The sequence below is a fragment of the Mobula birostris genome, unplaced genomic scaffold, assembly GCF_030028105.1.
Source record: "Mobula birostris isolate sMobBir1 unplaced genomic scaffold, sMobBir1.hap1 scaffold_1629, whole genome shotgun sequence".
NCBI classification, from domain to species: domain Eukaryota; kingdom Metazoa; phylum Chordata; class Chondrichthyes; order Myliobatiformes; family Myliobatidae; genus Mobula; species Mobula birostris.
In genome coordinates, this window is record NW_027274671.1 from 34,186 (window position 1) to 47,668 (window position 13,483).

The 13,483-nt window shown below is 45.9% G+C and overlaps 1 protein-coding gene across 1 annotated transcript in view; it reads left to right on the forward strand.

Moving 5' to 3' along the window:
• Window positions 1-13,483, forward strand: part of LOC140192543 (papilin-like) — a 51,048-nt gene that overhangs the window by 12,537 nt on the left and 25,028 nt on the right. The window contains exons 4-7 of the mRNA XM_072250106.1: window positions 5,016-5,189; window positions 6,057-6,207; window positions 6,883-6,969; window positions 12,500-12,761. Coding sequence (XP_072106207.1) covers window positions 5,016-5,189; window positions 6,057-6,207; window positions 6,883-6,969; window positions 12,500-12,761 — 674 coding nt within the window. The remainder of the gene's footprint in view (window positions 1-5,015; window positions 5,190-6,056; window positions 6,208-6,882; window positions 6,970-12,499; window positions 12,762-13,483) is intronic.

The following is a 13,483-nucleotide window of genomic DNA, read 5'->3' on the forward strand; positions in this document are numbered from 1 at the left end:
ATTTGATCACATATTGAAACTACTTACACACACTCATAGATATATATATATATTCCTTGTTGAGTATTTTGTTGGCAGTCTCAATGCTAATAGCAAGTGCTAATGTAAATAGCTTTTCTATTTCTTTTGCAAACTTTCCTTGTACTGTGATGTGGCTTGCTTGGCAGATTTGAGCATTTTGCCGGAAGTCTCAACCTTATAGCAGCCTGTGTCAATGAATTTGTTAATTTTGCAAGACATCAGATTCGCAAGTGTTTTATGAGACAGCTGACTTCTGAATTCTGTCTTAATGTGACGCACCATGCTGAATGCCCCTTCTACATCACAATTAGAATTTGGCAGCACCAAAAGCAGCTTCATCAACTGGCAGAGCTCTTTGAATCTCAACTGCCCTGTGCACACAGGTTTTACTGTAGACAGCTTCCCCCAGAACTCATCAACTGGCAAACTTTTGTAGTTTGGCACCAGCCCTTCAAGGTTAGTTGAGACATAATCCAGGACTTCCCAGTGGAGCTGTTCTCTTGCATCTGCCGTGATCACATTTGGAAATCTCTCTGCCAAAGTCAAAGTCTGGTCTGGATTCACCTCATCTTGGCTCTCTGTATTGCCCACTGACAGATTTTTCAAGATTTGGTCTCCCATTGGGAACTTCTCCAAGATTTTTTGAAAGCACCTGACATACAATGCTCTGGCACCTTTGAAGAACTGCTGTGTCTTGTAAGGGGGGGATCTCTTGTGCTTCCTCGCTTAGCAACTGCCTCCTTGCCAGGTACCCAATAAAAAGTTCTTCATCTGGGCGGTGAATTTCAGGGTATCTCCTGAATGTTCTGTTCTCTGTATACCTTTGGCTCAGTAAATCTGCTTGCTATGTCATGCAGGAGCTCTTCTACACCCTGATCCAACTTGAAGAGGACAGGTGCCTTGTTTTGAAAAACAAATTGAATTTGTCAAAACATTGTGTGACATTATGGAGAAAGCATGTGTATATTTTCATTTGGGGGTCTTTCAGCCTCTTCTCAATATGAGATGACTTCTGATTCTCACTCTTTGACTCAAAATATGAAATAAAGGCTGGGCATCGGTGGAGCAGATGGTCCAAATGTTTTCCTAAAGAAAGCCAGCGTGTGGGACAATGCTTTTGTACTCTCTGCTGAGCAACGTTGCAGAACTCTTGAAACTGTTTTAGGTCTTCTCTTCGTTTGGAACTTTTCTCAAAGTAGTAGTAGATCTCAACGAGCAGTTCTTCAGGTGACATTGAGAGCTCCTTAGCAGCAGTTTTGGCACAGATGTTGACCAGGTGACTTGGACAGCCAACGCTGTAAATATGAGGGGCCTGTGCTTTCACTCTTGATAAGACAGAGTTGCTTTTGTCAATCATCACATTGCAGCTGTCACTGCTAAATCCTACACAATTAGACCATTCGAGGCCTTTGTCATGCATGGATGATGCAATGCAGTTGAATATGTTTTCAACTTTGGCATCATTGCACACTAGCATGTGTACAAATCCAACTGTTACCTTATCCTGTGTTTCAATCTAGTACCTGGCTAAAATGGCACATTCCTTCTCACACATGATAGCATTGCTTTCATCAACCAAAATACTGTCTGGCCTTTTTCCTGTCCGGATGAACTTGTACAGATCCTCTGAACATTCAGTTCCAGTGCCATGGTCACAATTGCTGCTGCCTTGGTTGATGAGCGGGCATAGTTTTTTGCTATTTCTGTACTTATATTATCAATAGACAATAGGTGCAGGAGTAGGCCATTCGGCCCTTTGAGCCAGCACAGCCATTCAATGTGATCATGGCTGATCATCCACAATCAGTATCCCGTTCCTGCCTTCTCCCCATATCCCTTCACTCCACTATCCCTATCATGGAGTCGTTTTTTTATTCTATTATAACTTTAAGCATGTCTACAGGGAACTTGGCCTCATCACGTAGGACATCAATAGAGTGGCTCCTTAGCAGCTAGCTAGCTAGTTTAAGTAACGTTAGCTATGCTAATAAACGAATGCCACCTGTTAAACTCGCCTCAACATGTCTTTTACAGTCATCTGGGCAATAGAAAAGTCACTGTTGCAAACAGTGCAGGGCACGAAACTGAACTGATGGAGAGACAGAGGTCGACTGTAAAGCCCGCCCACAGAGAAAACTGATAGGTCTACTTAGCACAAAGAGAGACCAATCAGGATGCTCGCTCTCTCTCCTGCTCTCGCTCTCACTCTGCCTCTCAAAAAAATCTATTTCTGGGATATTGTATATAATTTGCGGGTGTCAGGGAGCTGCCACCAATATGTGGGAGACTCCCAGAACTTCCGGGAGAGGTGGGATGTCTGCTTCATGTACAGTGCTCAGTGCAGGGGAAAACTTTACCTGTGATGTACTAGGCCGTACTCACCACTTTTTGTAGGATTTTCCATTCAAGGGCATTAGTGTTTCCATACAAGGCTCTGATACAGCCAGTCTACATAACCTCCAGTCTGTCAAAGTTTTAGATGTCTTCACAAATTCCTAAGGAAGTTTGCTGCCCTGCTTTCTTTGTAATTGTATTTAAGTGCTGGATCCAGGACAGACCCTCTGAAATGATAGCGCTGAGGAATTTCAGGTCGCTGACCCTCCCCACCTCTGATTCTCTGACGAGTTCTGACGCACAGACCTCTGGTTTCCACTTGTAGTCAATAATCAGCTCCTTGGTTTTGCTGACATTGAGTAAGAGCTTATTGTTAAGGCACCTCTCAGTCAAATTTTCAGTCTCAAATGAAAAAAGGTTGTGGAATCAGTTCAGTGTTGAGGTGAGTGAAGTTATCCACGCTGGTTCAGGAGCCTGATAGTTGAAGGGTAACAACTGTTCCTGAACCTGATGATGTGGGACCTAAGACTCCTGTACCTGCTTTCTGATGGCAGAGGAAAGAAAAGAGCACGGTGCAGATGGTGCGGTCCTTGGTGATGGTTGCTTTCTTTGACAGTGCTCCCTGCAAATGTGCTCAGAGGCAGGGAGGGTCTTTCCTCTGGTGGACTGAGCTGTACCCACTACCTTCTATAGGCTGTTCCGTTCCTGGGCATCAGTGTTTCCAGACCAGTCAGGCATCTGTGGAAGTTTCTCAGAGTTTTAGATGCCATGCGGAATCTCCTCAAACCTCTAAGAAAGTAAAGGTGCTGCTGTGTCCTCTTTCTGATGGCACTTACGTGCTGGTCCAGGACAGATCCCCTGAAATGATAACATCAAAGAATAAAGTTACTGACCTTCTCTGTTTCCAGTGCTGTAATAAGGACTGGCTCGTGGACCTCCAGTTTCCTCCTCCCAGGGTCAGTAATCAGCTCCTTGGTCTTGCTGATATTGTATGAGGTTGTGTTGTGGCACCACTCAACCAGATTTCCAACCTCCCTCCTGTATGATAATTTGTCACCACCTTTGATTTGGCCAGCAACATTAGTGTAGTCAGCAAACTTGAACATGGCACTTAGCCACACAGTCATAAGTGTGAAGTGAGTAGAGCAGAGGGCTAAGCACACAGCCTTGTGGTGCACCCGTGCTGGTGGAGATCGCAGAGGAGATGTTGTTGCCAATCCAAACTGACCGGGGTCTGCATGTTGGGAAATAGAGGATCCAGTTGCACGGGGAGGTATTGAGGCCAAGGTCTTGAAACTTATTGCTTAGCTTCGAGGGGATGATAGTGTGGAATGCAGAGCTATAGTCAATGAACAGCACCCTACCGTGTGCATCTTCACTGTCCAGATGTAAGTGCCCCCATTTCCTCTGACAGCCCATTCCAGATACTCACTAACCTCTGTGTAACAAAGATACCCTGATGGTTTAATAAACATCTGAGGTCACCCCTCTGTGAGTGTATCTTGCACTGCTCATCCTTTCCCTATGACACGGATTCTCTAGTCCAGATAGCATCTGCATAAATCTGTTTTCCATGCACCATCTAGACAATCTTTCCAAGCACATCCTCATCATTGACTTGTGTAACTGTAACATAGTGTCCGTAATCTTAAACATAATGTACTGGCCTTCTTCGGCATCTTGTTTACTTGCAGTGAACTGTGCACTTTGTGCTTCCCAGTTCCCTCTGTTCACAACACTCGTCACTGCCCTGCATTTACTGTACAGGTCATACCCTGTTCACAACACTCATCACTGCCCTGCATTTACTGTATAGTTCTTACTCCGGTTTGAATGCCAAAATGCATCAGCTTAGAATTCTCAGAGTTGAAATCCATTTGCCATTCCTCAGCCCGCCTTCCTAACTGATCAAGATTTCCTTGTAACCTGCTTTCATCGGCAAACTTATTAATTGTGCCATGTAGATTCATACCCAAATCATTGGCATAAATAATGAATAATGGAGGGCCCAACACTGACCCCTGAGCCATCCTGCTAGTCACAGGCTCCAGTTGGAAAAGTGACCTGCATCTCCCTCTGTTTCCTATCATTGAACCAATTCTGAATCCACCTTGCGAGCAACTCCTGTATCCAGTGCAACGTAACCTTCCAGATCAGCCTGCCATGGAGGACCTTGTCAAAGGCTGAAATAAAGTCCATGTATACAACACCCACTGCCCTACCCTCATCTGTCCCTTAAGTTACCTCTTTGAAGAACTCCAAACGATTCATCAGGTATGAGCTTCCAAAACTATGCTGACTATTCCTGATCAGGCCTTGCCTGCCTGAGTAATAGTAGATCTTATCCCTCTGATAATTTCCCTATAACTGAAGGCATGCTCACTGGCTTATCCTTGCTTCCCTTCATGATCAATGCAACCCTCCACCCTCCACCCTTCTGGAACTTCACCAGTGGCCAGCAATGAAGCAAATCTCTCTGTAAAGGCCTCTGTGACTTCTCTGAAGTCCAGGGGGTGCACTTGGTCAGGCCCTGGGGAACTGTCAGGTGTTGGGGCTGGGAAATGTGTGTATGGGTAGTGGATGGGAGGAAAGATCGGGTGTCTCAGGAGGGGCTGAGGAGCGCTGTCCTCTCTGATTGTTGAATCTTCCTCCAACCCCAGTGTTCAGTGTCCTGTGGAGAAGGGTTCCAGGCACGGCCAGTCTCCTGTATGTCCCCGCAGGGGGACCAGCTGCCAGACTCGGCCTGTTCCTCACAGCCCAAGCCCGCTGCCGTCCAGACCTGCATTCGGAATCACTGCCGTGTCTTCTCCTGGCACGTTGGTGCCTGGGGCCTGGTGAGTCCTCTGCTTTGGGATGGTGGTGCTGATCTTGGGAAGGAAAGATGGATAATACTGTAACTCCTGCTGTGCCCGTCCCCTTGGATCATCCCTCCCCACCAATCTGGTGTTGTGAGAAGAGGGTGTTGCTGGATTCCGATGCTTTTAATCCAAGGTTCATTCTGAAGTCAGGAAAGAGGCATCACAATCGTTTTATTAAGAGTTGGCAGAACAAAGGGAAGTTGGAACAGAGAGTGACAGAGGTCTACCAAGTGAAGGAAAAGCTGAGATTAAGATGGCACCTAGCACAGAACAGCTGTTTTTATACCACTGACATAAAGTAAATTCCATTCAAATTTATAGATAAGAATTATTGGAAAGCTATTATTCAAATACTGCAGTAGCAGATTAACCAATGAGAGAGCACTTACTCAAGTAACGCGGAGTAAAGAGACTTCCAGAGCTCTCCAGAGTGATGCTTTGTATTTCCAGTCGTGAAAATAAACTGTCACGTTCGTAAAAGATCTGCTTAGAATGTATGCAGATAGTTAATTGTTAAACTCCAAAGAAAATGAAAATTAAACAGTTGGATCTAACAGTGTTCTGGGACAATACAGGAGGACAGGTGCTTTGGGAGGGGAATTGTTGCTGCAGGTCAGGTGTTTTTGTTTTTGGAGGGGTGTTGAGTTGTGGAATAAGAGGATGTTTGAGGTAGGAGGACGTGGTGTTGTGGTAAGGGTTGTTCTGGGAGGGTGGTCACCCCAGGTGTAGGAGATGCTGGCTGTAGCTGTGTGTCTCAGTCTGGACCGGGCACTGTCCGCTTGGTGTGATGGACAGCCGTCCGAGGTCCCCTTGGTGTGACCCATGCCTGTCACTGTCCCGCAGTGCTCCAAGAGCTGTGCGTCGGGCCACAGGAAGCGACAGGTTATCTGCTACGACCAGGAACGGAACTACCAGGACCCGAGCAAGTGTGACCCCAGGAGGTACCCACGCGAGATGGAAGTGTGCAACACCCAGCCCTGCTACCTGCCGCAAGGTGAGCTGTATCCCGTGCCCTGACCTCTGCCACAGGCTCACCTCCATCGTGTCTGCAATCTTGAAAGGGCAGGTATCCCACATCAGGAGCACTGCCTGCACTGTTCATGCTCCTGTGAGCTCTGTGTGCAAGGGGTACATACGTGTCCTGAAGATGACATACTCTCTTGCCTCTGCTGTTCACATCCCTATGGTAACCTCCCTGACAATATCACTTCCCCCTCTGGTGTGTGGTTGATGAGTTTTGAGTTTTGGTCTATGATGGGGGTGGTTAACTCCAGTGCCATTCCAAGGCTGAGGAGCAGAGGGGCTGCGGTTGGGGAGACATTAAACAGAAACTGCATGCATGGTGTTGGACATTTACACGGCAACAGGTCTTCCCAGGAGCCCCGCAAATCTCTGCCGCTGATTATCAGGTTAGTGGCGGTGCTGCTTGTGGGATCTTGTCGTGCACATACGGTCACTGCGGCCCCCATGTTATAGCTGTGACAACAGTGGCCATCATCTGCCAAGAGTTTGCTGCTGTCCTGGTGTTGAGAGATGTGTGATAGTAAGCCAGATCACTTCACCATCAACACACAATGGAGAGCCCAGGTTCAGTGACACGTGCAGTGCCACACACACACTCTTTCCCACCTGCATGCTTAGTTAAATTCTTTTTCATTTATTCCTCCAGTTGTTCCGAGTTTCCAAGATCCTACTGGATTTGATCCAGAGGAGGAGTTTGTGACCATTCCCTACATTGATTCCCTCTCTCCCTCTGGTAAGTAGTTCCTTCTGATCTCACTCCTTGTGTGAAACAGCTGGGGAAGAAAGAAACACTCCTGTGGGTGTATTGTTATCTGTGTGTGCAATCTGTTCAAAGTTCAAAGTACATTTATTATCAAAGTATGTACAGTGGCATGCAAAAGTTTGTCAAAATTGGATATGGGGGCAAGTTTGCAGACGACACAAAGGTTGGTGGTGTTGTGGATAGTGTAGAGGATTGTCAAAGATTGCAGAGAGACATTGATAGGATGCAGGAGTGGGCTGAGAAGTGGCAGATGGAGTTCAACCCGGAGAAGTGTGAGTGGTACACCTTGGAAGGACAAACTCCAAGGCAGAGTACAAAGTAAATGGCAGGATACTTGGTAGTGTGGAGGAGCAGAGGGATCTCGGGGTACATGTCCACAGATCCCTGAAAGTTGCCTCACAGGTGGATAGGGTAGTTAAGAAAGCTTATGGGGTGTTAGCTTTCATAAGTCGAGGGATAGGGTTTAAGAGTCGTGATGTAATGATGCAGCTCTATAAAACTCTGGTTAGGCCACACTTGGAGTACTGTGTCCAGTTCTGGTCACCTCACTATAGGAAGGATGTGGAAGCATTGGAAAGGGTACAGAGGAGATTTACCAGGATGCTGCCTGGTTTAGAGAGTATGCATTATGATCAGAGATTCAGGGAGCTAGGGCTTTACTCTTTGGAGAGAAGGAGGATGAGAGGAGACATGATAGAGGTGTACAAGATATTAAGAGGAATAGATAGAGTGGACAGCCAGCGCCTCTTCCCCAGGGCACCACTGCTCAATACAAGAGGACATGGCTTTAAGGTAAGGGGTGGGAAGTTCAAGGGGGATATTAGAGGAAGGTTTTTTACTCAGAGAGTGGTTGGTGCGTGGACTGCACTGCCTGAGTCAGTGGTGGAGGCAGATACACTAGTGAAGTTTAAGAGACGACTAGACAGGTATATGGAGGAATTTAAGGTGGGGGCTTATATGGGAGGCAGGATTTGAGGGTCGGCACATCATTGTGGGCTGAAGGGCCTGTACTGTGCTGTAATATTCTATGTTCTATGTTCTAAAATTTCTGTTACTGTGAATAGCTAAGTGAGTAAAAGATGAACTGATTTCCAAAAGGCATAAAGTTAAAGATGACACATTTATTTAATATTTTAAGCAAGAAAACTTTTATTTCCATCTTTTACAGTTTCAAAATAGCAAAAAAGGAAAAGGGCCCGAAGCAAAAGTTTGGGCACCCTGCACGGCAAAAAGTTCTATTCAAAAGGTTCAGAGGAACAAACCTGATGCAATTTGGAAACAAGTCCTGTGGACTGATGCAGTTAAAATAGAACTTCTTGGCCACAATGAGCAAAGGTATGGAGAAAAAAGGGTGCTGAGTTTCATGAAAAGAACCCCTGTCCAACTGTTAAGCACTGGGGTGGATCGATCATGCTTTGGGCTTGTGTTGCAGCCAGTGGCACTGGGAACATTTACTAGAATGAATTCAATTAAATACCAGCAAATTCTGGAAGGAAACATCACACCATCTGTAAAAAAGCTGAAGATGAAAAGAGGATGGTTTCTACAACAGGATAATGAACCTAAACACACCTCAAAATCCACAATGGACTACCTCAAGAGGCGCAAGCTGAAGGTTTTGCCGTGGCCCTCACGGTCCCCCAACCTAAACATCATCGAGAATCTGTGGATAGACCTCAAAAGAGCAGTGCATGCAAGACAGCCCAAGAATCTCACAGAACTAGAAGCCTTTTGCAAGGAAGAATGGGCGAAAATCCCCCAGACAAGAATTGAAAGACTCTTAGCTGGCTACAAAAAGTGCTTACAAGCTGTGAATCTTGCCAAAGGGGGTGTTACTAAGTACTGCCGTGCAGGGTGCCCAAACTTTTGCTTCGGGCCCTTTTCCTTTTTTGTTATTTTGAAACTGTAAAAGATGTAAATAAAAAAGTTTTCTTGCTTAAAATATTAAAGAAATGTGTCATCTTTAACTTTATGCCTTTTGGAAATCGGGTCATCTTTTACTCGCTTAGCTATTCACAGTAACAGAAATTTTGACCAGGGTTGCCCAAACTTTTGCATGCCACTGTATACCTTACACAACCTTGAGATTCATCTCCTTACAGGCAGCCACGAAATGAAGACACCCAAAAGCAAACCCCATACGTCTGAAAAAAGATGTCTAACACCCAGTGTGCAATGAAGAAAAGCATCGTGCAAGCAGTAACCACAAGCAAATGGTGTTTCTGAACTGAAATCCATACAGAGAGTCCCGTCGTTCAGCGCAGAGCCAAGTAAACATTGTGGATCAGCGATCTGAACCAGCCCCTACCTCACCTCAGGTCCTGACACACCGACCTTTTCAATCCAGCTTGGCACTTAACTCTCCGTTTAGACACAGCAACAATCTGAACCGGTCCCTACCTCGACACACCGATCTTTTCAATCTGTCCCGGCACTTAAATCTCTGTCCGAACAACGGCTTGTGCTATATGGATACGCTGGACTTTGCTGCCTCGATTCAGCCTGTAAACCTCGGTCCACATCGTGTTCAGTCTTGTCGATTCACTCTGGGCCCTGGACCCTGGGGCTTCGACTCTGCCTGTAAACCTCCGTCCACATCGTGTTCAGTCTTGTCGATTCACTCTGGGCCCTGGACCCTGGGGCTTCGACTCTGCCTGTAAATCTCCATCCACATCGTGTTCAGTCTCGTTGATACGCTCTGGGGCCTGGATTCGACCTGTGCCCAACCTTTCGCACTCTTCCCTGCTCTCGGCAACCGGCCCGCCGCCTTGCCTCAGTTCTGGCACGTATTACTTGTGATAATCATTTGCCAGAAAAAGAGTGATTAACAAAGTATTTAGTTGCCATCCTTGCTTCACCAGCCACAAGCCAGAAGACACTGAGGCTCACCCGTGCCTCTGGTGGACAGAGTGAGTACCACACAGCTGGAGTGTGCTGCAAGAGGGAGGACTTTAGGGCACCACATTCTGGGGACCTTGCAAACGATCGAACGGCTTGTCTTATGGAGAGTGTCTGATGGCTCCAGGCCAGTGTTCACCAGAATTCAGAAGAATGAGGGGTGACCTCACTGAAATCTATTGAATGGTGAAAGTGCTAGAAGAATGAAAGATTGCAAATGTCACTCCACTCTTTAAGAAAGGAGGAAGGCAGCATAAAGGAAATTGTCAACCAGTTAGCCTGACCTCAGTGGTTGGGAAGATGTTGGAGTCAATTGTTAAGGATGAGGTGATGGAGTACTTGGTGACACAGGACAAGATAGGACGAAGTCAGCATGGTTTCCTTAGGGGAAAATCCTGCCTGATGAACCTGTTGGAATTCTTTGAGGAGATTACAAGTAGGATAGATAAAGGGGTTGCAGTGGATGTTGTATATTTGGACTTTCAGAAGGCCTTTGACAAGTTGCCACACATGAGGCTACTAATCAAGTTAAGAGCCCATGGTTTTACAGGAAGTTACTGGCATGGTTAGAGCATTGGTTGACTGGTAGGAGGCAGAGAGTGGGAATAAAAGGATCCTTTTCTGGTTGGTTGTCAGTGACTAGTGGTGTTTCACATGCTTCTTTTTATGCTGTATATCGATAATTTATATAATGGAATAGATGGCTTTGTTGCCAAGTTTGCAGATGATATGGAGATTGGTGGAGGGGCTGGTAGTGTTGAGGAAACAGGAAGGATGCAGAAGGACTTAGATTAGGAGAATGGGCAATAAAGTGGCAAATGAGATATAATGTTGGAAAATGCATGGTCATGAACTTTGGTTGTAGAAATAAATGTGCAGACTATTTTCTACACAGGGAGAAAATCCAAAAATCTGAGCTGCAAAGGGACTTGGAAGACCTTGTGCAGAACACCCTAAAGATTAATTTACAAGTTGAGTCGGTGGTGGGGAAGGCAAATGCCATGTTATCTTTCATTTTAAGAGGTCTAGAATACAAGAGCAGGGATGTGATGCTGAGGCTTCACAAGGCACTGGTGAGGCCTCACCTTGACTATTATGAACAGTTTTGGGCCCCTCATCTTAGAAAAGATGTGCTGGCATTGGAGAGGGTCCGGAGGAGGTTCACAAGGATGATTCTGGGAATGAAAGGGTTATCATATGAGGAACATATGGAATTCAGAAGGATGATGGGGAATCTCATTGAAACCTTTTGAATGTTGAAAGTCCTAGACAGAGTGGATGTGGAATGGACCTTTCTCATGGTGGGAGAGTCTAGTACAAGAGGGAACAGCCTCAGGATAGAGGGACGTCCATTTAACACAGAGCTGCAGTGAAATTTCTTTAGCCAGAGGGTGGTGAATTTGTGGAATTTATTACCACAGGCAGCTATGGAGGTATTTAGGCAGAGCTTGATAGGTTTTTGATTGGACACAACATCAAAGGTAATAAGGCTGGAGAATGAGGCTGAGGAGGGGAAATAAAAGATCAGCCATGATTAAATGGTGGAGCAGACTCAATGGGCTAAATGGCTTAATTCTGCTCCTGTGTCTTATGGTCTAATGTTTGAAGTGATCTGCGTGGATGCTGTGCAGATCAAAGGTTTAAATTGCACCTCAGAATGTTGAGGACAAAAGAGCCTGGTGGTCCTGTCCTGTGCTGTGCTGTGACAATAATAAACCAATTATTTTTGCCCTCAACCCATGTCGTTTGGTTTTGGACACCGGATACCTCTGCTCGGGGGAACAGTTGCAAATCCATCCTATCTATGCCTCTGAAAATCTTGTAAACCTCAGACATATCCCTTCAGAGTCTTCCATGCCAAGGAAAGCAAAATAAATTGAAATGCTGCATCCCAGACAGGATCCCCGATAAATCTCCTTTGCCCCCTCTACAGGGCATCACATCCTCCCTGTCGTGTAGCGTTGACAGCACTGTCTGATCAGTAAACACTGAGGACAAAGTCAACAAGTGAATATTAAAATACGGCTCTAGCCTGCTAACCAAACCGAAGGGGGTGCTGGACCGTTATACCCACTTCAAGCTTGCGAGACCTGGACAGCATACGTTAGGTCTTCCAGACAACTGAACCACTTCTACATATCTGTCAGACTGAGCAACAACTCCACCAACCAACCCACCCACCACACATCACTTAGTATTGCACCAGTCTACCTGGACATTGTGTTTGATGGGATTGTTTTTATATTTTTAGTTATGTTTTTGTTTCATGTCCTTTATGCTGCATCATGTAACGATCATTTTGTTCTCCTTTCCACTGCTGCACACAATCCTGAATCTTGAACCGGCTCTCCAGACTAAGATACGAAGATCACAGTTTGATCTTTGTCATCCTGCTGTTGTAAGTGATAGACATTGAAATGTAGACAAGAAGTGAAGCAGGTCATGTCAACCTTGAGGATTCCTTCAAAATAAGCTCAAAAGCATTTTGTGGTCTCCTGGGTTGTAAAAGTTACTATAAAAAGCGCAAGCCTTTGCAAATTCATCCAACTAAAAAGGAACATTTTCCAACATTTCTTCTTTCTTTCAACTTGGTTATCCCCAGAATTGCTGCCTGTTCAAGCCGAGACAAATCTCCTCCCGGCCTCATCTGCTCCACAGGAGTCGGAGCTCTCATGGTTTCAATATTACGTCTCTGAATCAGATTCCCCATTGAACAACCCATCGAGGACCGAGTCACAGCAGGACCCGCTGTCAAGGGTGTTGGACTGTAACACACAAACTTACGGGTGTTGCCCAGATGGTTACGCTGCAGCCAGGGGCCCGGGTGGGGCAGGCTGCCCTCTCATCCCCTGCTACAAAAGCAGGTAAGGAAAGCAGGCCACTGCCCACAATCTGTCTTTTAATTTGAAAGTATCCTTCATACATAAAAGATTGAAAGTTTCATAAATTTAAACTCAAAGTGATTAGTTCATAGAGTTTCAAAATCAGAATCCTACCAACTTGTCCACATTAACCAAGTTGCATACCTGAACATCAACCGTCTCGACTTCACCGTACCTTGTTCCCATTCCAACCTCACTCCTTCCGAGCACTGTGCTCTCCACTCCCTCCGCACTAATCCTAACTTTACTATAAAACCTACCAAGTTGTAGTCTTGCGTACTGACCTTTACCTTTCTGAGGCACAGCGACAACTCGCGGATACCTCCTCTTATTTACCCCTCGATCGTGACCCCGCAAAGGAGCACCAGGCCATTGTCTCCCACACCATCACCGATTTTATCCGCTCAGGAGATCTCCCATCCATTGCTACCAACCTTATAGTTCCCACACCCCGCACTTCCTGTTTCTACCTCCTACCCAAGATCTACAAACTAGCCTGTCCAGGTAGACCCATTGTCTCAGCTTGCTCCTGCCCCACTGAACTCATTTCTACATACCTTGACACTGTTTTAACCCCCTTGTTCAATCACTTCCTACTTCTCACTTCTCACGCTCTGAAACTTTTCAATGATTTTAAGTTCCCTGGCCCCCACTGCTTTATTTTCACCATGAATGTCCAGTCCCTATGTACCTCCATCCCCCAT